This window comes from Struthio camelus, chromosome 6, assembly GCF_040807025.1.
Source record: "Struthio camelus isolate bStrCam1 chromosome 6, bStrCam1.hap1, whole genome shotgun sequence".
Classification (NCBI taxonomy): Eukaryota; Metazoa; Chordata; class Aves; order Struthioniformes; family Struthionidae; genus Struthio; species Struthio camelus.
Window position 1 is genome coordinate 24,194,134 of NC_090947.1, and position 27,384 is coordinate 24,221,517.

A 27,384-nucleotide genomic window follows, 5' to 3' on the forward strand; every position below is an offset into this window, starting at 1 on the left:
TTTCTGTAACAGCTTTTTTGATTAAAAGCTTACAGGAGACATCATGAAGGGATGTGCAACTGCTCAGGCTAGCATGCCAACTACAATCTTGATATTTGCATGTTCTGATTTTAGCTGTAAAAATGCAGCACAACGTTTAGCAGATAGCTTTATTTTGTTCAGACCTACTTTACAGCACCACGTCCCACTTTACCGGGTAAACGGTTTAGGTAAATACCTTTGTAATGGCTGTGAAAACTTTTTCCAGGATAGCGTTGGGCTGAGCCTTCTGTGGTCCATTGGCTTGGACTTTAAGGCCTAAGGCACATGGTTTAGCAATGAACCTACAAGAAAAAGAGTGAAAAAAGAAAACAAGTTAAATCCTTCAGTTATTTACTTCGTTACTGTTATCAATCAGTGACATGCGATAAATGTGCAAATATTGTTTTTGTTGGCAGGGTTATAGTAATTAGCCTAACAGATCAAAAGCAAGCTAATACAGGCAATTACATCATAGAATAAGTAACATTACTTTGAAGGATGAAAGGAACTCCACAGAGCACATGAAACGGAGGATCTTCTTTTATGTTGTGAAAAAAAGCATAAAACAAAAGCATGAGAGCAATGCCTCCTGGAAAAGTACTACCTCATGAAACAAGTAGAGCATCTTGCACAGATGAGAAGCACAAAATATTCTCTTCCAAATAGAGCCTCTTTCATAAATGAGTTTCCAGAGTAGCTATTGTGCAAAGGCTACTTTTGCAGTGGAAATTCAAAGTCTTTTAACATTGGCAACCACTGAAGCTGCCTAGTCAATACAATTTTGTAAACACCATATAGTTCAAATGATGTTGAGCCACACCTCAAAGACTTTGCTTGTGAAATAAAACTTTTCTGCTAATGCATGAATCTGTCACAGATCCAAACACCAATTAATAATTTCATCCAATTTATAAATCAGATGTCTGACATATTTTAGAGATGAATTATATACTTTTACTCAAAGATAACCATTCTATTCATTAAAAACTAAACTATTTGTAATTTTGAGTCCAACTCTCTAATCTACATAAGAGCCACAAAAATCTATGAAGGAATCACATTCATACATGAATTGTAGAGGAATAACTTGTGTTATGTCAATAGTACAAAAGGTGCTAGCCTCTTTGCCACAGCAAACTTATGCACTTGTTCACAGGCCTAAGACCTGTGTACTTCAAAAAAGAATTTTGTACTGCACCCAACAATATACCTGAAAACAAAGGGAAAAATATTCTGATAGGAACATACTAGTATTTATCCTTATCTTTGCTCACAAGATACAACCACTGTAACGAGTCTCATTGTGAAAAGTATATAGTAAAATTCCATTTGGATTAATTTAGGACATTGCCTAAATAGATTATGTTTAATGACCTATATGTAAATTCTTCGGCTCTGATGGATCTTTTTGTTCTCCTTTTAGAGATAATAAATAATCAGACCCTAATCCATAGTTACAGCTGAAAGGGTACTAGAGTAAAATAAGTTTGTACTAACTTCTAACAGGTGATGATGGTAGCAGTAGTAACCAAAGTGAGAATTAGATCCTGTCATCCTCCAAAAACCATTCAGGTTCCCAAGCTTCTAGCACCTTTGAACTAAGTAATTCTTGATTTCACTTTAAAGACCTCATAATTTTCTAAGATTGTTGTTTTTGTTGCTATGGTAAAGGCAAATGAAGTAGTTAAGAAGTAGCTCTGTGTTCATCCACATGAATATGACTACAAGCTCTTAAAAATTATGGAATTCTTATCCACGCTCAAGCACCAGTTTTTTTGCTCAAGCACTGTTTTGAGCTAAAACTGCTGTTTCCGTTACATTTAACACAGCATAGCTGATTAAAAAGAAGCAAGTCTGAAACACCATTGCGGTGATCACAGCAATATCATTTGGTAAAGAATGATGGCTGCTACCAGATTGTGACATAACCTTTAGCAGGTTTACAGCTTTATAGAACAAGCATCCCGTAAAAATAAATAACTAAACCAGAAGAAATCTACATTTAGAATATGCTGTTTACATTTACACTCACATGGTGCTTTCAGGAACAATTTTTTCCAAGGAAACATTCTTGATGCATTGCTGTAACATTCCTATCTGAAAGCTAATTCTGAAGAGTTAAATCATTTTGGTGACTATTTGCAGGAGGGGGAAAAGAAAGTCACATATCTGAAGATACCTGTAGTATGCTCAGGGAAATTATTGTTTGATCCTTGTATCTTTTAAGAGAAAACACTTCTTATACTCTGTTAAAGCTTGGTCACAATCAGCATCAGCTGCAGATTCTAACCACTTTGCTGCCACCGCAGCATCAACCAAATCTATGACGCTGTATCAGTTTTAAATTTCCCGCTTTAGGACATGGTGCTTTACAATACCAGTTTCTGAGCTGCTGAGCTCAAGAAGAAAGCAGTCTAGTTTTCTGCATATCAAGGAGAAGTGTGTAAGCTTTATACATATATGTCATATGTGAATACACAACCTGCATACTAACTACACCTAAAACTTTGTATATTACTTAAAGTATAAGGGATATATAAAAATCTGCTTATACTAAAATTAAAGAGAGAGTTTTTCATTTAATACAAGGAAACAAAATAAGAAGTGACAAGTTTATTCTCTAGCTCAACATATACATAATCAAACCAGCATCGGCCACTGCTGTTATCTGATAACCAGGAAGACGCTGATGAAGAAGCTGACATGTGGCTTCCGTAAAGAGAGTCTCAGAGACAGATGGAGCTCACAGAAGCAATCAAAATGCATGCACAGTTTTATTCTAGAAATGAACTTTTTGATTCTGGTCTAAGGACCAGTAAGACACTTCTAGCCAAGAAATATCATGACCAGCAATTTCAGAATCTGTGTTCATATCTTGTACTAAAAAACTGAACACAAACAAAACGTCCAGTCTTCACCATTAAATATGTTCATCTAATTTCCTGAAGAGAAGGCAACAAAGTCAGAAAAAAGAAAAGCTTAAGATAGACAGTAAAGGGAATGTGAATCAGTATTCAGGCTAATTTTACAAAGCCCTTCAAGTAAACACTTTAATAAATAGAGATAAGACAGAGGAGTGCTATAGGTGGAATAAAATAAATAAAAAATGAGAGACAACTCCATCACCTTCTTGCCTTCACACAGGAATCCAAGCTCAGCCTTTGCTATCAACAGCAACGTCAAGAAACATTCACTAAATAAATACCTATGAAAATAAAAATTTGGATGGATTTTCTAGTCACTTGCAAAGTCAGTACCCTCTGAAGTAAAACTTGATTGTGTGTGTCTGCGCGCGCGCGCGCACATGCACACACACACATATCTGTCAAAGCCATCTTTCCACTTCTTTTTTCTTTTCTCCTTCTGTTGAATGAGGGAACGTGATAGCTATGAAATAATGGCATTCCAATAGCAAGGGAGTTCTCTAAACATGCTAATTTAAAAGAAAACACACACCAAATGCAAAAACATGTATTCAACTTGTAAAAGTCAAAAGCAGGTAGAAGAAGTCACAGCTAGTAAAATTCTACACGGTGCAAGTCCAATCAGCTTCATGCTGAGCTGATCTTCATTTAAGTCTAAGCAAACAAGCTGGGAGGTACATTCTTAAAATGACATGTCATCTTGCTAATGAACAGCCTGGCTAAATATAGGAGAAAGGACAGCTACGGTGTCTAGATTTTAAAAAGAGAAGAGAATCCCAATATTGATGTTATACACATTATCTAAACTGAAATACATTTTCTACTTCAGTCTTGTATGTTCTAAATCGCAATCTAAATTTTTCTGCTTTTGCTACTTATGCTCTTCACGTGCACTAGAGGACCTCTAGTGCATTAGACCTCTGAACTGCCCTGGTGACGCTCAGGCCACCGGTGACACACGTTCAGCATCGTTCAGTTCTGATGCAAGATTCAGCTGTAGGTTCCACAGCTGAAATTGCAAAGAACTCTTCCACAAGGACAGCAGACCATAACGAGGAACTGCACAGGCTACGACTGCCACCTAACCTGCACAAGACACAGCATGGTCTTGGCCAGCTATGTGTGGGAGAACGGGAGAGAAAGGGATTGGTAAAGCTTAAATAAAAATAAAATTATGAAGGTCTCTCTCCCGGCACGTTTTTGAGGCCCTTCTCTGATTTTGAAAAAAATCTTTAAAAAAATCCCCCACAAGGGATTATTAATTCAAAATAGGACACTAAAGTTTTCACAATGAAGGAAAAGGTACAAAGGCAATTTTAACAAAAACATTTGGTATACTGCAATACTGAATAGGTCTGACCAACAATACAAATGTACATAATTCTGTGTCCATAAGAGATATTTTTAACTTTTCACATGAAAACTTCAGAAGTTCAAACTTTATTTTTATTTCACCTTTGCCTTCTTTGCAGTATTAAGCTGTTTCTCAAGGTTGAAGTAAAATTTTACAGTAGAATTTAATTGATGGGATCCCAAATTTCACATCAGATGACACAAAAAAATTATCAACATTATTCTCATCAACTGTTTTCCGTAATAATTTTTAATAGTTCATAACTGAAGCAAAACAGAATTCATATTTGATACTATACAAACAATGACTGCTTTGCCAAATTTGGTATTTCTTAAGAGCACTACTCATTTTTTCCAATTTACTAACACTGTGTGGTATTCACTTCCACAAATTCCAAAAAGCACATTCATATTTGATACCTGTATAAACTCTTGAGTGTTTTGCTAAACACTGTATTTCTTAAAAGCACTATTCATTTTTTTCTATTTTTACAAACTGTGCTATTCAATTCCCTAAACAGTCATACTGAAACCTGTGGGACTATTTATTGCATAAGGTATAGCAATTAAGGGGAAAGGGGTATTGTGTAAGAGTAAGAAGAGCAGAACTGAATATATTACTAGCTTTGCTCTTTAAAATGTGTAAATCTAAACAAACCCCACACCAGTATCTCTGTTAAACTGATTTCAGTTAAGTTGAAATATAAGCTGTTGTTCGGTTACAAAGAAATTAAAGAACAGGGATTTTTTGCCAAATGCAGCCCCATCTGTTTTGGATCTCAAAAGATTAGTTATGAAAGAACAAAAGAAACAAGGGAATTAAACTTAGAAGTTAAGAATCTTTCTAAAGGTAACTTCCTCATTCACAGTTTAAAGCCACATTTAATGAAAAAATAAAAACAAAAACCCATAGAAAACCAGTTCAGGTAACATAGGTTACTGTAGGGCATACAAGGGGAAAGCACTCAGCCTTCTCATGCCAATAAATACCGTCCTGCCTGTTTAAAAATAGCAAGTATTTACATGTATTGCATAAAACCTGAAGGCAGCCACTGTTTTGCATTTTGAATTCTGCATATATTTCTCAATTCAGCTATTTACAATAGGGAGCAAGAGCAACAGCAAGGCCTCATACTCCACTCCATGCTTGGAGACCAGTTCTTCTCTATAATGGGTTCAAGAAACCTTTAGCAAAATGATACCCCTCAATAGACCATAAACAAGGAGCAATGCTTAACCAGAAGTATGTAAATTTGATTAAGAACAACTACCATTTGTGGTTTCCCACTTGCCCTTTAACAAATGCCAACTAGATGAAGATATCTGCTATTATGAGAGAGAGAGACAAGCAGAAATAAGAAACATGAAGAAAGAACGAACGAACGAAAGAACTGCTTTTGCCCTGCTGAAGGAAGTTAAATACTAGTTTTGCACAATTTAGTCTCTGCACCAATTATAATGGACACAATACTGCACAAAAAGAGAAGAATTTCCTCCTTCAACCCCATTTAAAATGAAAACAAAAACCTCAGATCCAGCAGAGGCCATTCCCACTGCCCTACAACAGATGTGCTAATTCCTCAGACCCCTAAAATTACAGTTTAAAAATATGCTGGCTCCACATTCTGGACACTCCATACCCTACAAAAGTTTCTCTTCAGAAATATCAATGCATGAGATGCTAAATGAACAAAAAAGCATCATGAACATATCAGCTGAAAAATGTAACTGAGTATCACAGCTAAAAAGGCCTTTAATAAAAGAGTAAGGAAAATGCCTCCGCTGATTCATACAGCTGTTCCTATTCTCTTGTTTCCTTTATTGGGTGTCTGAGCCTTACTAATTAATTACTCTAACCCTTTTAGCTTACTGCTATTCATCTCCACATATTCCACTACTTGAATCCCAGAACTGACTAGAAATGTTAGTGTTGACCATCATCATCCTTTGAGGCTGACATTCATTAGCACTAGCAGTCTGCATTAAATAAATAATTTTTAAAAGTATCAAGTGAAGGAGATGGAGAAAAGTAAATGGTTTCTAGTAAAATGTAGGGAAACACAAAAAAAAACCCCCATCATGTACCAAAGGAGCTTATGAACGGTCCAAAGTAATGAAACCAGCCAGACTTCCAAAAAGTCAGATACATGCAACATACAGGAGAAGAAAGTTCTGCTGTGAAACAGTTCTGAAACTGAAGTCATACAATGCACTACAATATCACTCCATATCACACCAAAAGAGTAGATTCCCATACTGAAATAATTCTTCTTTAACCAGTCAGTAAACATGATTCCCTTGAGTAGATGGGATGTGCACATTGCAGAGCTGCCTTCTGGCTGAGGATAGTCACATACTCTTTTTAATACTCACAACTAGCCTGCAAAGGTAGGAGGCCAAACAAATAGCTTTGCTCAAATGTGTATTTACAAACAGGTGAACTCGTTGTAGGGAGGCACACAAATGTAAAGGATGATCTGTGGGTGAAAAACAGTATAAAAAATTAAAAAATAATAAAAAAGATAATCTTGATCTTTGCCCTGGATCCTTTCAGAGACATGCCTCTCTCCTTTAGTCATCTGGGGCAAGTACAACCACTCCACTGAAAAGTATGTCATGATCCTTGCCACAAATTGAATTCAAGGTGTCTCTTCATTATAAATAAAATGTAAATATATGTGGACATATACTTCATTAAAAAAAAAAAAAAAAGGGAGAAGCGAGCGTTTCCAACTCAAAACTGAATACAGCAGTACATCCCTGGGTTCTAAGATGATGAGAAATCCCTTCATTAAACCAGTAACCATAAAACACTGGAAATATGCCTGTACATCACCTCCTAACATCACCTTAATAGTGTTTCCATAGTCACAGGTCATCTGCCATTTATGAGGTGACCACAGTCACTCTTTGCCCCAAACCAGCGTTTTGCAATTTCTCAGCAGCTTTGAAGATGCTCCACCTCAGCACAGCCCACAGCAGGTAAATATGGATACCAGCTTTTTTTTTTTTTTTTTTTTTTAAATAAATAGCCTAAAAGGTCAGCAAGAGTATTTAATTCATGTAATTAAAAATATATTTTTAAAGGTACAGGGAGAAATAAAGAAAACACTCAATGGCTTGTCCTAAACATTCAATTTAAGAAATATCAGTCTTAAAGTAACTGACAATGTTAGTTGGCAGCTGATGTATGTTAACCAGTTCAAAGCAGGTTTGGATTCCTTCCAGTCCCTTTTAAGTGATAAAACTGTACTACTTTGTAATGTTTATTTGTCAAATATTTCTGTTTTGTTAGAATCTCCCTTTATTTCACTAAAATTCTCTCTCTCACAAGATAGCAAAAAATCAAGAGATTGAAAAACACACAATTTTCTTCATTTTTAATGAAAATCAAAAGCTTAAAAACAAACAAACAAACAAAGCTCACATACCACATAGGCTGTTAAGAAAGGGATCCAGAAAAGGAGAACCAAAACACTTTTTTTCCCCCTCAGGATAGGCATAATGAACAAAAATTCTGCTGTAGATTTTCATATAACTTTCCTACTGTGAGAGGATGAGAACTTACTATCCGTTCCTTGATTTTACTCTACTGTCCAACTAGTTTTACAAAAGGACAAAAAACAATTATACATTCAAGAGAATCAAGACTATATTTTTTGATGTAGATGAAAAATGTTGTTTTAAACCGCTGCATTTAAACCTAAAATAAGTCATTGTCACAAGGGAGGGAACTGAAAGAAATCTTATTAGACTCCAAATGGAGGAATCACTGCCAAAAAAACATACTTAGAATTTTTTTTGATTTACATACTTCTCCTATCAGATGATAAAGCTGTCTTTCTATTGACATGCAATATGTTTTGAATGTTGCAGTATGTCAAGAAAGCTTATGAGAGCTGTTCAACTTTTAATTTAAACCTTTCAAAATAACTACACTGAGACAAGTGATTCATTTCACGACCTTGAGATGTTTCCCAGGGGTTGTGGGTAAAGATTGAAATCTGAAATCTTCTGAACTACTAGTGTCATTTCTTCATGTTTCTCCTGAGTCTTACTAAAGCAACGCCTTTTTCTTCTTTTTCTGTCTAGGTGTAACAGCTTTTAAGGGCTAACAGTTTCTGAAAAATCTTCTTCCCACAAATTACAAAATACTTTTTCCCTGAGGTGTCTTAAGCACAGAAGGAGTGCTTTTTCCCTTCACTTACAACTTTACTTTGAGACTAACTTCAGTGTGGAAGGACACTCACAAATTTTCATCAGTGCAAGAGAGAAAAAACTAAGCTAGTGCACTCCACATTTGTTAAATCTGTTTGTTGACCACAACTTGAACCATTTCACTTTTGTCTTTCATTTTCATTATTGGTAGGTCATATTATGGGCCAAAGAGCAGGATTAATCACCTCTTATTGCAGACTAAATCTTAAACAGTCTGTCACCTGACAAGCAATCTATATTCCTGGCTAGGTACTTCAGCCTCGCACAAAGCATCTGCAAAAAATCACTCTGAAATAGCTCCTATATGATTTGTGCTACTAGAGGCCAGCTTTCATGAAGCCATTAGGCAGAACCTGGTTACAAAGTCCTCATGAACGCTGAGAGCATGCATTTTTGCTTTAGCCTTTCACACCCAAAAAATCAGTAGAGGGACTTCTCTGCATGTGCATGAGGAGAGTTTGGATCTCCCCATCCTGTGCTGAGGGTGCATCTGCACAGAGAAATTTAGGGAAATTAAGGTGAACCAGAAGTTTGCAAAGCATTAGAGTGTAACGAACTCTAATCTGAGCTTAGTGGTAAACTCTGATTATGTATACCCAGTCATTACTGTGAACCTAGTTAAAAGTTTCACTTGGATGAAGGTGCTGCAGAGCACATAAAAGATTGCTGCTACCAGCCAATACCAATACCAGCCAATTGTGAGTACCATAACAAAAAAGGAGCAAGCAATATATGTAAAGTCAGCATTTCTGTCAAATCTCATTGCTTACTATCAGTATATTTCTAAATATCAGGGAAGGAAATCACAAACAGCTAAAATTCCTCTCTGTGCTAGAGAGGTGCCCAATTCTTTCTTGAAGAGTCAGTCTCTCCTTCTGAAACATTGATGCAGAACAGATTTTCCCACCTCATCTACTTTACGCTCTCTAAACATAGATTATTCCAGAGATTTATCATTGAGACTATCTAACCTGTCTGACTGGAAACTTTTTTTTTTTTTTTTTGGATCTGTGTTTATTCAAGAGGGGCATTTGTGCATCAGTTGTCTTTCTGCAGTAGCCAACCTCACTAACTCCAATTTCGCGGTGCTGGCCACAGCAGCAGTTTGTTGTCATGCATCTATTGCTGCTGTACAAACCCAATGCCCTGTCAATTCCTTATATTCATCCCAAAAGGTTACTAACATTACAGGGAATTATTCATGAATATCAGGGGCAAGAGTATTCCCCTTACCTCAAAGATGCAGGCTGAGGAATAGTTCTTACACCAAAGGCAGGCTGAGGAATAGTGCTACCCCTGTAACACTTTATGCAGTAGGACTACTGACATGTACACAAATTAGTTGTGTAAAACTGCAGCATCCCTGCTTGCAAGAGCAATGTTCCGTCTTCTAAAAGGCTTTGGGAATTTTTAAGCTGGGAAGCGAAATGTCCTATAAATTCAGCATATTGTCCTAGCAAAATAGCATTCAGCATCAACCATTTTTCATACTTGGATGCTATTTAAGTGAAGAATGGTTTTATATATATCCATTTTACAGAGGAAAATTTGGTTAGAGAAACCTGCTTTGGGGCAGATTTGGAGCCTCAAGGGTTTCAGTCAAAGAGTATTTTCACAGGAAAAATTAAACTTTATTCAACAGTCTTTGTGCAAGGTAGCTGTAATAAACTAAAAAATAAAAATAAAAAAAGGATTTAATAGCTGTGTTTCAGCTTGCAGGCTTACTGGTTAGTGCAGTGCTAACATGCATCCCATTTTAAGTAAAAAGAGACAAGGTAACCTCATCATTCAATAGCAGTATTATAAAATGGTTAGTCTGATAGAGTTATTCTTTTGAGGAACTCCTCATAATTCTAGGGTGGTTTAAGTAACAGCATGACTGACATGACCCATACTGTTCTGCTATTGTAAAATTGGGTTTTGCAACTGAATTTCTCATATTTAAAATTTCCTGGTGTTTTTTTCCTTAAGTGAACATCCACCTCTAGAAATCACATTTCCACACAATATAAATTCAAAAATATCACCGTCGTCCTGAGATTTTGCTCCATTCACAAAAACCATAGCCAGTAAGGTTCATTTGGCTTGAGCTACCTTGGCATGCCCACTGCCTGCTAGATTCCATTGCAACCTACAGGCCAAACCCCCGCTGAGCAGTGCCCCTGACTCCATCCAACGTACCCACACACATCCAAACCCATTTGCCTCACTGAGCCAGCGAAACCTATTTAATCCCTTCTCTCATGAGTGGGTGGTTAGGGAAAAGTCTATCATAAGATGCAGATTAATTCATAACTTAGTGGCCGAACACCCTCTGCCCCAATCTGATACTGGAATACTCCAGTGCAGCCACTATCAACAAAACACAAGTCATTTGTCCAGCTAATAAGTTACTACAGAAATGGGACACAAACCTAGGCCAACAGGTTGCAAACAGAAGTCACCTTGGCCCACGTTTTCCAAAGCTTTTATTTTTATATATATGTATGTATGCATACATAAAGCTATAAGTATTTCAATTTCTCTTAAAACTTTTTGAAACCAAAGAACCAAACTGTGAAAGAACTGTATGCTCCATATTTATAACAGAACTCTCTCCAGAATAGCAACAAGCACTGTAGAAACGTAGAGAAAGGTCAAAAATAAATATTTCTGCAGCCAGCTGTCTAATGCTTTCTTTCTTTGTAACGCCTAAAAATAAAGCGTTTAGTCACTCTGTAACTTTCCAAAGAAAAGATTAGACAGAGGAGGAAGGGAAGAGGAGATGCATTCCAGTCCCACACAACTCTTAAAACACAGTGCATCCTGTCAGCAGGCCTCAGCTGGCATTATCAAGGCTGTAAAAGGTGTGGAAGGTACAATATCAAAGGTATCACTTTTACTGCTTTTATACGTGGTAAATTCAGGAAACACTAGTCAAGGTCAGTGGTAAAATCCAGGTCTCGAAAATTCTAGCTCACTGCTTAAAGCAGAGATGAAAGTACTCTCCCAACTTCTAACAAGCTGTGGGTCAAGGGCTTTCTAGATGGAAAAAAGACATCTTTGCATACAGTGGTCCCCAGAGAACTCCCCCCCACTCTGAGCTTCACTAGTACCCCTCTGAGTCTGTGCAAACTTTCAACACACTGTGACAGAGTTTCGCAGCTTAAATTCACACAGTGTGAAGAATCACCTCCTTTTGTCACGTTCTAGTTTGATTTCCGGTTTTTACTTCTCGTATTGGATGAAAATGAACAATCAATCCCAGTGCATCCTTTCCATGTCACTTATGCCTCTATAGCTGTCTCCTACTCCCCTCTGCCACCTCTTGAAACATAAAGATGATATGTACCATAATAATGGATCTATTTTGGCAAGTCTAGGACAGACCAAAGGAGAAGAGCCAGGTGGAAAGCATCTACACGTGAAAAAGACAAACAGCCAAAATGGGATTAAATGATGGACAGAAGAAAGAGTAGGAAGAAAGCACTGAGAGAAAGGGAAGGTCACTGATTCAGTTTTTAAAATTACTGTAGGTCATCCTGATACAACAACTCTGTTTTAGGCCACAAGAGCCCTGCCATATTGCTTTATCTTTTACATTGGTCACACTTCCAACATGTGAGCAAGAAAAGAATCTCTGAGCAACACCTTTGTCTACACTAAAGCTGTAGCCAAAGCATGCCAAGGCTGGCATCTCCTAGCATCTCAGGATGTAAACACACTCTTAATGTAGCTCTCATTCATTCTCCAAGGCAGCCCCAAAAAGGAAAAAATAAGCTGTAGTTACTTTCATTTGGAAATGACCCAAAAGCTACTAAGTGGTTCAAAGCAACTGTCCAAAGTAAAAGCCTCAGTAATCATTCTGATAAATAACATAGCTCTGCCCACTAGAAAAGCAATGCCACATCTCCATATTCCTTTGCAATAGTTCCTAGCCTGGTCATTAAGTGATAGCTCATCACACCAATGCTCTCTTATATTCTACTCCATTTTTCTTACTCCAGTCTATTTCCTATTTATTAGCAGGAGAGAAAATAACAAAAGATATAGTTAAAAACCTCTAGTGAACATTCACTTCAAGAACAATCAGTCCCTCCGATATTATTCCAAAAGACTGCAGCAAGTCTCAGAAAACAACCTGACTGTTCAGCAATACCCTACTGGAGAACATCAAAGAAAGTCTGAATTGTTCAGCCGCAACAGAAACTCATTAAGTAACATCAGGCTGGGATGAATTTTTTGAGAACAGAGCAGATAGAAAATGCTTTATATTCAGTGGAAGGATAAAAAATTATTTAAGTTCTCTGTGCCTTATGCATGACAGCTTGCTCATGATGGAAGATGGAAGTCAAACTCCCATGCAAGGTAGTGGGAGTGTAAAATTTCTTTTACAGGCCACATGGTATAAGTTAGACAACCAACTTTCAGCACACACAGCCATATACAGCCTGCCGGAACAGCCTGACTCGCTCAAAGACTCCTCTGTTGTGCCTTCCTTCCATGGGTTCTGCAACCAGCCCCTGGGCAAGCTCCTGTACTGCATGACCAGAAATGCCCAAACCTCTCGCCACCTGGTAGAAATGTGCATTTGCATTTTAGCAAATGACTCAAGCTTGCCTGCATGATTTATAGGCATGCTCTATTCCTGAACATTTTCATCACAGTCTGGAAGAAGCACAAATTTAAGGTCTCCAGAGAAGAGCACACACCGTGAAGTCTTTAAATAACTGTGTGCTTCCTCTCTGTTCTCTTGGGAGTTTGACTGGCTCCTCTACCATGGGTGGTCTATCACAGCATATGACAGAGAAGATTTAAATGTGTGCCTCGCACTTACCGACAAACCAGAATCTCTGGTACAAAACCTTTTTCTTCTTAAATCAGGAGGTATGATGTGCTTCAGGAACTTTCCCGTTCTGAGAAGAAAGCTCACGCTACATCCTCCTTCTGGTGAAGACTGTTCCCTTTGAAATGGTCATGGATGCCTCACAGTAGGGTGGTTATATTTCTGTAAGTACTAGAAACAGGGATGGTTGGCTTGACTTGGAGGTTATGCTTTCATTTCAAAAGCTAGGTCACAAAAAAATCATCACACCTTTTGAAGCATCTTCAAGACGAACCGATTTTTATCTTGGCATGTAAGTGTTAGGCACACAAAATTATCACAAAGCTGTTCGTGTGTGTACGTACATGTGTATGTGCACGTGTGAAAACAAAAGAACTCAAAAAATCAAACCATAACACACAAAAATCTACAGGGAAAAAAGTGTAAAAATGTTTACTATTAAAGCTAGATTGGCTATCGTGGGGACTCTGAAAAAAACTGGAACTTACACCAGAAGAAGTTAAAACCAAACCTACACAGTCACTTCCATCAAATCAGAAAAAAGCAGTTCAGTTCCTGCATGTACACAATCAAACATCAGCATATTGCCTGGCTACTCAACAACAAGAATTAGAGTCTTATTTCTTTTCAGACATTTTCTACAAATTAGAACAAAACTCTATTCCTGGTATGAAAACTGGCTCCTCAGCTTACTTCTGATTAACTTCCAAAAGATAAAGAACAAAGATGTTCAGATATTCAGCAAACCTGTATCAGAAGAAGCATACAGCCAAACTATACAATAATTTTGTCTCCCCCCCCCCCCTTACGCCAAGAGGATCTAAGAAGGTAAGGACAATCCCAAATTCACAACTGGAGTTTTAAGACTAATTCAGCTAAACCAGGAGAGGGCAGACTTACACTGACCCTTCCCAGCTTCCTTAAAACACTCTAACCAGGGGCTGCCACCAGCAGCAGTCGTGCTTTCCACCTGCCCCAGCCTGCATTCACATCCTTCCCTTTGTGCTGCTTGTAACGCAGCCACAGAAGTAGTGGGTTAGGGTTTTCAAGACACTGAAAATTATCCCAGCCCACACCCCAGAAAAAGCAACTAGTTTTCAGTTGGCTCAGTGACCTGATCCAGTTACACCTAGTGGCCACAGAACTGCTAAGCTGATCCATAAGCAGCCTCAAGAGCACAGGCCTGAGAGTTGGAACTCTTCAGAAGCAGTACAGTCTAAGCTCAAAGTTAAGCCATCACAGGATCGTGCCCTTACTCTGCCTTGGAAATCTGGTTTGAATATGAAAGACGGTCCTTCTCACCTGCATGAGGAAAAAGGGACAAAAAACCATCCCAGGGTACCTATAATTCAAAATAATTTCTTCTAATTACTTATTCTGGAGGAGGTGCTTCAACAAAAGATTTGTAAAAATCCATACATGAATGCTTACACCTGAAATATTTCTGGAATAGCTGTTCTCAAAAACTAGCTCAGACCAACCCCTTTTGCAATCCATTTGCAATGTAGTTTCCAACTGTGTCATATGATCATAAAATACCATCCAGACTGATTAAAATATTCCACAAACAACAAAATAAGAATTCAGTTCTCACCAATCCCTCAGCTTTCCTGTATTTTTTCACCTTCATCTTTCCTTTCTATTTCAAATTATTTCTGAAGACAAACATTTGATGCATTCCTACCCCATTGCGACCTTAGCAGGGCACTCTTGAGAAGCAGCAGCAGAAAGGCAATCTAGAAATACAGTTGCTGCTCTACAGCCACAAGTCCAGAGCGCACAGAACTCCAGCTTCACCTACTGAGCTTCTGCAAGTCCCATGACGTATGGTGAGAAGGGGCCTACCAAAAAGCCTACCAAATCAAAGGATATGTAGCAGTGTTTGAAATCCTGAATCTTAGTTTTCAGTCCTCCATTTTGAGACTTTCCCCATGAAGCAAAACCCACCATCACAGGCAAACAATCAATAATTCTTCCACACAAAATGCTCATAACACAGCTGACAGGCATCTCATTGTATTCCTAATGTGTGATAAACAATTAGTGACCAAACAAAGCAGTGCAAGAACAAATCCTATTAACAAATAATAGGATTTGCTTGTGGATCACCCAAATGCCACTTTGGAAATTATTCCCTCAGCTGCTGTAGTCAGAAACATCAAATAGGAAGCCTTGTGACACATTCATGAACGATACACAAGGCTACTGGCCAAATTCTGGAGCTAACTACACAAAAGCAACGGTGGATTTGACAGGAATCAAAAGCGTTGCGTATGTCAAACAAAAGAATAGAAACGTATCCCATGTATCTGGGGCATTTATGTGTCCAAAGTGTAAATTGTTCACAAGTAAGCCTATTTTGTTTAGCAGAACACATCAGAAAAGAAACCATAACAATCCTTTTTTTTTTTTTTTTTAAGCTCAGTAAAAGGTTTTTCTCAGCAACTTACAGTGTCACTCTTCAAATGATCTCACAAGGGACACCTGATACTGAATACATGATTCCTTGCTAGTATTACTATATAACCACCCACCTCTATCTGCAGAGAAATAAGAAAGGTTTGGGCAAGCGGCTATTTTTGGGAGCCTGGCACTTTGCAACACTGTCCATCAAAGGTTGCTGTTAGATGCCACAAACAGTGATGCTGAGACAATAATGCAAGAGCTGGCTATTTTTCTCTTTAGAATCTGAAAACAAAGAGGATACAACTTCTCACTGCTGAAAACCAGGTACGAGCGCTTACCTGCCTTGGTAGGTCACAAAATACTGGTCAGATAATATTTAAAGCTTCCTTGCATATCACTAGAATTTTTTTTTCTCTTTTGCTTTAACATACCACAGTGCAGACTGCTAGGGGTAAAACCAGCTCCTTTTACATGACACCATCACATTACAGAGGGAACTGGATCCTGGTCTGAATTGGTTTGTTATCTTCTATTTTATTTCTTTGGAAACTAATAATCAAAGCATAGGAACCTGTATGATTTATAAGCACGTCACTAGACAAGGTTTTTAGGCAGAAATTGAAAAAAAAATGTAGACTATGAAGAATGGTCATCAAGTCATTCTTATTTAGGAGTACAGCTAAAAGGTCCATGGAAAAGACATTCTGCCTTTACAATAAGCTGTGACCAGGCAACCTAAGGGTACAGCTTCAGCAACAGAGTGACCTGGATACCCCTGAATGCATAGGTTATCTTAGTCCAAACATCAAAACCCAGCCAGCAAAACTGGGAAACAAGCATGCCTCCTCACTGGGAATTACCTCTTTCCTGAGTGTTTAAAGCTTATCTTATTGCTCTAGGTATTACAATAAACTGAGCATTCTGGATTTGCATGAGGAATTGTAGGAGGGTTTGGAAGATAAGAGATTAAAGCTATTTCGATTGCATCTTTGTAAGTTGGTCCGCCAATTCAACTGGAAAGGACACCCAATCTCTAACCTAGCTGGAATAACTCTGTGTAATATTATTGAACTTGAACTGTCTGGTGTTGTAGGTGTGGCTATAGGAGGAAGAAAGGAAGAGATGAAACAGGGTGAGGAAATACCTAGGGAAGAATCACTGCAGAACAGATTTTGAAGACTTACCCATAAAGCCTGTCAGCCCAGGCCAAAAAGAGCCTTTATAGCACTCCACACACACTTGGCCAGCGCACTTTTAAGACAGCTGCACTTCCCTGTTATCCTCAAAAATATTCAGATACATGTATCTGTACAGTGCTTTATCCATGCAAAGATTTATAATCACTGAGAGCAGTTGATAATTACTAAATTTATATAGAACTACAGATCAAATTCTGCTTTCCATTCACAGTGAAATTACACATGACATTTATATACAGAATACACACAGAAGTATCACAGCCCTAGACTATAGCTCGGCATAGTTTCTTAGAGCAGGAATGGAAACATGAGATCAGCACACATAGTGCTTCATAAGGATATTCAGAGCAGTTCCTGTGATTAAGCACCTCCTTTCAGCTCCCTGACTGCTGACAGTCATTTTCTTGATGTGCGTGTCAAGTCATCATCCTTTTGAGAAACGCTACTGACACAGCCTGGCTCTCTAAGAGCATGAATACCGTCTCCATGCCTGCAGCCGGGAACACAAGAATAGCAAGTCTCAGGAATATCCAAAACTACAGTTTAATCACAAGTTTTATTTCAGAAGAGGAAACGGTGACAAAGTTGCTCCACTGCAAGATCAGCTTTTACCTACAGGAATAGCTTCTTCGCTTCAGAGAGAAACACTTGCAAAAGCAAGGTGGAGGTGGAAGGAGGGCTGGGGAAAGCTGTTACACCAGTGTAAGCTGTACAGCAGCAAGCAGAAGCTATCCTTTTTAAGGTCCAAGGCACGCAAATATTATTGACTGACATGCGTAGGCCAGCTGAAGAGCTGACCAACATCTGAGGAACTCCCACAAAGCTTACAGAACCTCCATTGGTCAGGGCAGAACATTTGCTTCGCTCATCCTCTACGGCTGCATCCCCTCCCTTGCAAACTGTGAGCTGCTTTAAACTCTTGACCGCTTCAAGAGCCCCTAGTTAGCAATAATCAACACAGGAGCCAGAGTCATAAAAGAGCAAAGCTCATGAGCAAACGGTGAGAAACTGCAAAACTGGCATGAAACTGCGCTCCAGCTTCACTGGCTACATCACTAGAAAGCAGAGGCTCAGGACAGGCCAAATGAGAAGCCAGGGTGTAACCAGTGAGTATGAGTTTATGTAATTTCCTGCATGCAGTTCCAGCCGTTCGGGTTGGATAGAGTTTTCCTGTAGCAGATGATAGTGCTTCAAGAACAAAAGCAGTTATTAAGATATACAGAGCAGGTAAAACCCTAATCAGTCAGTGACAGAGCCCTGCCACTTCATTAGCAAAAAGCTTCTTGAAGGAACCCTCTCTGTGATCAAGTGTTAGAAGGCAAAAAAACAAATATGTACTCAGCCACTGAATAGTCCCCCTCAGATGTCTGGTGCAATATAGAGCACGTGGAGGGTTAAAACACTGGTCATCAGCCTGTCACGGAATTACCACACTGCAAACAAGAGGCAGTTCATTGCTATATTGCTAGTACTAAATCTCCAGTCCTGCACTGCTAAGTAAGGGAAGGAACAAAATAATCAGCCATGCACAGGCCTCTACTACTTGATAATAATTAGAAATAAGAGGGCAAAAAGATCAGTTTAAAAAAGTTATCATAAACATAAAAGAAATTCTTCACAGCTTTGTTCAACTCCATATACAAGGCTGAGTCACAATGACTCTTGCACAACGTAAAGAGCATATGTGCTTCACACGCCTTGTAATACTGCAGAGGGATGGAAAAGCAAGCGCTTCATATGTCACAGAGCTAGCAAATGCACAGAAAGGAGAATTACTGGGTGGGGGGATGGGGGGGAGGAACAGCATAAAAACCCGTAACAATCCAGCAGAAGTGGAAGCCCACTCTAACTTCCTCATCATACGTGGCACATTTCCATTATCCTATACAATCAGGACAGCATTTTACCTCACCAAACTTGAACATTTTAAAAAAATGAAGTTACCCATGCAGGCAGGGAACACAAAAAAAAAAAAAAATCATGCTCTTCCAAAGAGGAAGATTTATAACTGAATCTCTCTGCAGAGCCACACAGATTGAAAAAACTAGGTCAAATCTTTTGCTAGCCAATCTCACTGCTATTCTTCCCCAACCCTCCTCCACTACTTATTGAAGAAATCAATTAGTAAGAACGCAACAGATTTGTCATACAGGTCTCAAATTATTTATGTCTGGTACATACCAGGTAGGTCATCTACGCAACTATAGATGGAAAGGGAAAAAATTTAAATCGATAGCCTTTTCAATTGACAAAACCTAATCCTAACTTGTCTGCGCTCAGTGCTGCTAGGGTCCATTAGCAGACAACTGATGGGGGCGAAGGTGTCAAGGGATGGAGAAAAGGAGTCTAGAAAGAGGCAAAAATAGAGGAATTATTGTGCTTTCATTTTACTGTGCTTGTAGCAAAAGCACTAAAGCATCTGCTGGCTTTATTCTTTTTCCCCCCTAAGCTTAGCATCCTTTGATGAAATTTTACTAGCATATTTCCTACAACTTGGTGAGTGAACAGTTTTAGAAACCTCATAAACACCTATATTTTGACACCAGATTTCCAAAGAATAATTGCAATATTACCTTTTACATGTACTATTCACTCTGTACACATTTCAAATAACAATCTTTTCGAAAAAGGACTCACACACTGCAATTCATATACTTCACTGTCGGAAAGGCCTTAAGTGTTTTTAAACTTTCCACAAGCTGTAGGGACCAAATCAGTCCATTTTCATCTTTCTTCTTTTTAATCACTTCTCTCCTCCTGTTCAACAGACTGAAAGCACTCAGTTTCATCCCTCCAACCCCACCCCCTCAAAAAAACAGGATATACAGCTCTGTATCAGCTGAATACCAAAACAAATCACTCTTGCACACCATTTCCACCACACACAATATGCTGCCTAACAAGTTATTGCAAGAAGGCAAAGAAATCAACTTTTTGACGTATTGCAGTGATGGGCAACCCAACTGGTTCAACAAGTTGGGCACCAAAATCTTCATATGGTTAAGTGCCACAGGATATTACACTGATAGCTGAAGGGCGGGGGAACGCTTTAAGTGCTCCACAGACTGGTTAGGATAATAGCGTCCAGATTCTTAATAGCAAGTGCATCCTCTAACAACATGGTGACAGGGGCCTCAGACATTACTCGCTTGCTTCCCTGCATTGCAAGGATTTGGATACCCAGCTGCCCTCGAGACAGCACCGCAACAACCTGTGTCACACAACAGCCTCAACATGAAGGAGACCCTAACTGTTCAGAAGCTATGGATTGGGTTCGTCACCCCTGCCTTACTGCAATGTACTAACCATAACAAACGCTTGGGCAAAAACATGGTATAAAACAGTATCTGAACATCTCAAAGACAGCAAAAGGCTCAGCTTACAAGGCAGCTAAGGGAATTGAGTGGTGAAAAAGGGGTGCTGGGAAGGAGGTGTTGCTGATAGGCAGGATTATCTCATTCCTTTGCTTTGTGGAAAATAAAAGGCAACATGGAATGCGACAACTGCAGATCTGGCTGGTAAATTGCATGATCAGTCCTCAACCATTTTAGCCCAAATTAATGGAAATCATAATTTCACTCTCTCTGCGCAGATGCTCAGTGAAGTTACTATTCTGCTAATAAAGCCTTCTTCCTTACCAGCAATCCTAGGGCTATCACATACCACCTGGAAGAGCCATTCGGAGCAGAGTACATTACAGAGCAGCAGACTACAACAGAATGCATTCTAAATTCAAGAACGTGCCCAGGGAGCCTTTCTCTTGGATGTTTCTTTACCTTTACTTTCTTGCCTTTGGCTAAACTCCTTTGAAACTGAGGCCATGCTACAGGTAACTCATCTAAATCAGCTCCATCTGGCCTTTGTTTCCAAGGTGGATCTTATCTATCGCAATTACTGGTCAAGTTTTACAGTCTTGGATAATTTTTCACCTTAACTCAGCAAGCCATAAACAATTATCACTTCAGTACCCTAGATAAATGGATGTGGAAATCCTGAGACAAGTTACTTCATTGGTTCAGGGGCGGAGGGAAGGTTTTTGTCTGGCAGGACCACATTAAGAGGTGGGAGGCTTAGCCTGTGTTAGAATAGGTGTCTTGGACCTGAACCCAGGAAGACGCTTGGAGTCCGAATTAAATAAGATACAAAACCCAAGATAACAAACTCTGCTTAAGTTAACTTCTGATCTAGCAAATGTTAAGAAATGGCAGTGTTAGGATTATAAATAGAGAGGATATGAGGAGCTGGACCAAGAAAAGAAATATCAGCATTTGTGAGAAAACTGCCATGCTAAAAAGATTCTGGAATCACTGCCTGTCAGCTAGCAGCATCCAACACACTTTGACTCACTTCAAGTGAACTAAACACTCAGTTTTGAGGCCTGTACCTTAATCCCCCATCCTTCTTATGAAACAGGGCTCATACATGATGGCCTACACAAATCTCTTGTTTCCATACAAATTCTAAGCTCTATTTTATACTAATACTTTTAACTCAGGTCAAAGATAAGGTCTGTATTTACATAAACGATATTTCTTTTAATTATCTTCCATTTTTTAATACTACCTTCTGAGATTCAAAAGACTTTTTCATCCTGCTCCTGTCCTGGTAAATCATACAATAATTTAATCAGCTTTATTTACAGAGGGATGATTTATTGTTCCACTATTCAATTGGAAACTGGCATCATTCCTTAAAGAAGGCTAGTAAAATAGCACTGTCAGGTAGGTTTTTCTGTGCCACTGTACGAAACAAACTATTTTTAAACCACAGTACTGAAAAACTAAGCTGGAAATTGTTTTTTCCTTCACTTATGTAAAAAGCTATCCAAACCAATGTTTTATACAGCACCTCAGGAAATCCCAAGAACAATCGAACTGTATTCCAAGTAAAGAAAATACAAATTTTCAGATGTCTAAATTCCTTCTGCTGGATCATTAAAGCATCTTATGACTGAAATTCTAATTATAAACAAAAAAGATGTCCCTTATGAGTTAGCTGTTTCTCAATAAGGAAGTGAAATTTTGTGGGTTCACCTTTTTTTTTTTTTTTTTAAATCTTAGTTATTGCAAAAAATATACCGTCAATCTTTCAGAGAACAGCTCTTTTCTTTTGCTGGTTTCCTGCCACAATGAATATCTGTTAAGTCTATAATTTAATTGCTAAAAACATCTCATGCTTCTATAAGATCTAGGCAAGCATAGCTGTTCCTGGCTATCAGAGAACACTACCGTTTTTCTCTCTCACACAGGCACATGTCAACACACACGTTCCTCCTTACAGTATAGCATAAAACAAGAATAACTATTTGGCATTATTTTTAATGGAATAAAATAACCTTTTGGTGTTAACGAAGTCATCGGACAAGAACACTGCCAGTTTTCCTTGATGATTTACGCAGTGGTTTTTGTAGCCATGATAGTGTGAGGATATGAATGAAAACTCACCCAGCTGATTGTAAACCCTCTTTATCTTGGAATGAAAAGAATTCTGCTAGGACTCCTCTTAGTGGTTTTCTGAACAGCACAGTTTTGTAGACAGTTGCAATAGGCTCCTTCCAGCTGAAATAAAAGGGCTAGGTCCGCTTTAGAGAACTCTTTACATGTAAAAGTATTTCTTTAATTCCCCTGCCCCTCCAGAGGGGCATCGGACTCAAGTTTCACCTGCTTGCTCAATCTTCCAGATTTCCCATCCTTCCTGGGTATACTGATGCTATCTACCCTCATGTCCTGCTGTGATCCTTCTGTCCTTGGGACTCCCAGTTCAGCGATCAGAAATTGGCTAGTTTTAATACTGTTTGTAACTTCTACAGAGCGATCAGAAATTGGCTAGTTTTAATACTGTTTGTAACTTCTATAGATGGAAATCACCTACTCTAATGAAAGGTTTATATACATCTCTTGCATTTTATTTGGGTGTTCTTGTTCTCACAGATCTTCCAGGGCTCTGGCGGACGATGGCTCTGGCGGACGATAAGGATCCAATCTTTCACTGAAACCTGCCAGAAGTACAGAAGTAACAGGACTTGCATATTCCAACCAAATTTGGAAAGTCATTATCTAGTTAATTTGGAAGGACTAGTGAGGGTTCTGTCCGTCACAAAAGCAGATTTCTGGCTGTCATCAACAGAGATAAACAGATACCAGCCTGTAATCACTTTGGGCCACATTAGCCAGCTGGCATCTCTTTTCTTCCTTATTGTAAATTGTGTTCATTAAAGACGTTGCAAGAAGGTGAGGATAGTGCCTGGGCATGACTACACCCTTTCACATGGGAAAGGATCTCAGTGATACAAACACTATACCTTCCAACTGCCTACTTAAGAAGAATTAAATTTACCTTTTTTTTAAAAAAAAAAAGAATTTTTAGCTCCGTCCTATGCACAACTTGAGTGGGTAAATCACGTGCATGAAATCTTTTCCTTTCCTAGATTTCCTAGAATTATCTTTGAATTTAGAACTGTATCTCAAGGGAGCAGTAGTTCTAAGTTGCAAACATACATTGTTTCCAGTGAGAATAAACAAATCCTGTCTATACCTGGTTACACTACATTCCTCACAGAGTCACGCTCATGCATGGGTCTTTTCTATCCCCTCACTCTCTCTTCAGCTTCATTCCCCTCTCCCAGACACCACAAAAAAGTATCCGTGTGCTTCCTCTAATTGCATTTTTCTGCCCCATTCCACCTCTTAGTTCCCAAATTCTTGCTCTACTCTGCAGGTAAAAATTGTTAAGTAATGAATTCCCTGAACTTCAAGTTCCAAGTAAGCAACAGAAGCGTCAAGGTACGACACAGCAACAGACTGTCACATCACAAGCCTTGTGGTTTCTGCACTGTATGTCCAAAAAAGTTATTTGCATTACTCACACATATGAGGAGGGTGACTTGTCGTGATCTGTCATTTGGGATGAAAATATTTATTGAAGGCACAGAAATATTCCAATTTTTGTTTTTATTACTCGTTATTTTAACAGTTAACTAAGCAGCTTTGGAACACCGACATTCCTTGGTCTGTTCTGCAACGTGACTGAAAGAACTTGCATTTTATCACCACTTCATTTATATCATAATTAATTCAGCTACAGAATCAAGATCTAAACCTAAAACCATGAGCTGAGAGCCAAAGTACACTGCACTAGGTTTCTCACATCATAAACAAAGCCTAAATTGTTAACCAAGTCCTTCACTAAAATTAGAACAACTTTAGACAATAACTTGGTAAATATTAACTATTTCTATGCTGTCCTAAATAGCATTCAAAATCAATATTAAAATATAGATTTTAATAGGTTCCAAAATTTATCTATCTCTTGTTGAATAAGCAGGTCATACTCCTTTGGCATATAGCACCTATATAGGACTACGGCAAATAAAAGCCCTCCTCTACTCTTAGATTTTCATGTGAAGCATTCCACAGCACTTCGGTGGGAAAGCGTCAACGTTTCTTCCACTAGTTTTCCAGCTTTACACAACATTATTACACAGAGCCAATTACACAGCTGTCGTATTACTACCTAGACCTTCAGCAGTGGTTTATATTATAATTTAGTGCCCTTTACAGACTTGCATCTCAACACACCCTTCCGGAGCAAGCAGATATTTTCAACACAATTTTATAGGTAGGAAAGGAGGAAAAACAAAGAAGAATGTGCAGGACTCTTCTTCTGGGCACACTGTAAATGGAAGGCAATGCAAAGGGATATAGTTTAGAATATCCTAACTTTAAGGCTTGTACTTTCCTACTATGAAGAACAGTTCTTGTGTTGCTTTTAAGTAATATACTGGAAATTTTCCAAGCAAGACAACATTCAAGAGAAGATGCTGAGAAGCAGAAAGATCAAATCCTCTGAAGACATACAGCCTGAGCATATAACTACAAGTGCCATTTTGCAAAATCTGGGTTCTCTGAAACAGATTTTTTATAAAGATTCTCACAAGTTCTTCATCTTTGGTAGTTAGTTTCATCTTGTTCTACATCTTTCCTTGTCAAAGCAGGAGTGAGGTTGAATAAGTGAAGTTTCATTAGAAGTGGATGTTTTGTACAGTCAATGGCCACTATCAGTCTAGTTTGGAACTCTGTACTTCCAGTCTTATTTAAGAGATGGGGGGGGAAAAAAAATACCAGAAAACTCAAGTGAAGATGAACTTTTCCATCTTGCCTCTTTCCCTCTATCCTCATATAGGCCAGCTACATTTTGAAGTTATATCAGAGCAGAAATAACTGCACCTATAAGATTGTAAACTGTCTGAGAATAGTTTTAGAAATTCAGCAGAGCGATTCACCTTGCAGTAAATTCTGAAAACTTTTTGCTACTCATAATAGTTCTCTTCCATAGTCAAGTAGGCTATGTGACAAAGCTCTCTTCATGCATATAATTTAGTTTCACTAAATTAATGCACTCTTCACATTAAAAGTCTTATAGAAAAGGTAACACTAACATTCCAAGAGAGCCAGTCGATCTAATTTATGGACTCCAGGATGTCTCAGAAGTTTACAGCTCTCTACTGTAGGAAGCCATTGGACAGGGCACATGGAAGATCCTGTCCTGTTCTTAGTGTGTATGACTCCACGGGTTTTCTGGCTAATGTGTGGTGGGCAGGCCTAAACCTTTGGAAGACATTGTCAGGAGCCCCAGTGAAGGCACTAGGAATCTGAAAGAGATGGACAGATACAAGTGATAACATCCAGATTCCAAAGCATTTTTTTAAATATGAAGATGGCCCAATCTAGCTTTTTTCTTTGGAATTGCTACAAGAAACTACCATCAACCAAAAGAAAAGTTAAGAAGCTGGAAACTATCGCCTTGGCTCTTCACTCCGTCAAACCTCCCCTGAGACAGAGAAGTGAATAACCATCAAAAAAAAAAAAAAAAGGCGTGCAAGGCACTCTGAAGTTGCAAAGTTCTAGTACAGGTTGAACTGCACTACAACTGTAACAGTTTCAGTAAGCAAAACCACTGCAAAACTAAAAGGGATTTGGGGGCTTTTTGTTTGGTTGCTTTTTTGGTTTGTTTTGCTTTGTTTTTAAATGACAGAACTGAATTCTTCCTAATAACACCCTTCTGTTTAATGCAAGGTCTAAAGACAGTCACAGATATTCAAGGGAAGGAGGAGTCTTTTGGAGATCATACGCAAAGCACTGGATATTGAGAACTGAAACCAAGGTTACCGTCTCCTTTCTATGTGAATCAGTCACTTGATGGACCACTTAGCTGGTGACATCCTTGCTTTGACAGATACCTTCTGTGTATATCGTTTCTCATCTTGCTGTGCTCTAGTATGAGAGCTGGGAAAGGAAGTTGCATTATTTAGCAGGTAATGATTTCTTTTCCAGTCAATACACTTGTTATTTTTCCTTAAAAAACTTCTTTAAATTAAAATTTCCTGGTACTGATAAAAGGTTTTGTCACAAATCCACCAAGTTTTTATTAGGAAAAATCATAACTTCTTTCACGTTTTCCTTCTACAAAGTTTAATGACTTATTCTTGTTCCCACCAAACTGAGGAAGATCCTTTAAAAAAGAAAAAAAGTCAGAATCAGCCTGAAACCCTTCCCGACATGAATCCTTTTTCCTATGTACCACAGCACTCAACAGGCAATTCTCTATGGCTGCTTTTACAATTAGATGCCATTAAAAGCTAAATCAGGAATCTGTAATCCTCTCAAAACTGCTCTTCAATAAAGGTGCAATGGGAGAGCAGCTCATCTGAACGACAGGGCTGCTACGTACTATAATAGCACTGAAGAGGGACAAAAGACTTTCCGCCAGATGTTCAGTTACTGCTCCTTCCATATGTAAGGGCTGGAGAGTGACAAACAAACCTCAGAGGAAAACTTCAGACCTGCCCTTCTGCTTGCCCTGGCAGCTCAGCAGCACTTCATGCATGGATAAGCAGATTTTCTCAAAGGAAAATCAAGAAGAGAAGGACGAATAAAAAGAAAGAATAAGATGGGAGCAAATGCAGGACAAAATATTTCTAAGAGGCAGGAGGAAGAGAAAAAGGTTAGAAAGATGCAAAACAAAAAATACAAAAAAAAATAATTGAGGGGGGAATAACCCTCAATTTTAAGATAAGTAAGAGAGAAACAAGGAAAATGTATGTTGAGGTAGGACTCATGGACTTAAGATGAGAAGTGAGTGACAGTTTCTGATTCCATTGTTAATACACAGCTTCCATAGGAGACGCGAAACAACAGAAATCCTGAATTCTAGCTATATATACATACAGATCTGGTATTTCAAAGATGCAGTGGCTGTCACTTTTCAAAGTAGAACTGAAAGCATGATAAGACTAAAACACTGGATCGCTCTAACAGAGGCAGAGGACAAGAGGTTTAACTACAATGCACTTAAAAATAAGCGTAAAAGCAGATAGGAACACACAAGTACTCAATTTTCTATGCCTTAAGCCACCTTACTTGAGCAAGAGATTTATTAC

At 38.5% G+C, this 27,384-nt stretch overlaps 1 protein-coding gene across 2 annotated transcripts in view; it reads right to left on the bottom strand.

Annotated features, from left to right (window-relative positions):
* CERS6 (ceramide synthase 6) overlaps positions 1 to 27,384 on the bottom strand; it is a 133,914-nt gene that overhangs the window by 94,625 nt on the left and 11,905 nt on the right. For both annotated transcript variants that reach the window (XM_068948688.1, XM_068948687.1), the window contains exon 2: positions 218 to 323. In XM_068948688.1, coding sequence (XP_068804789.1) covers positions 218 to 323 — 106 coding nt within the window. The remainder of the gene's footprint in view (positions 1 to 217; positions 324 to 27,384) is intronic.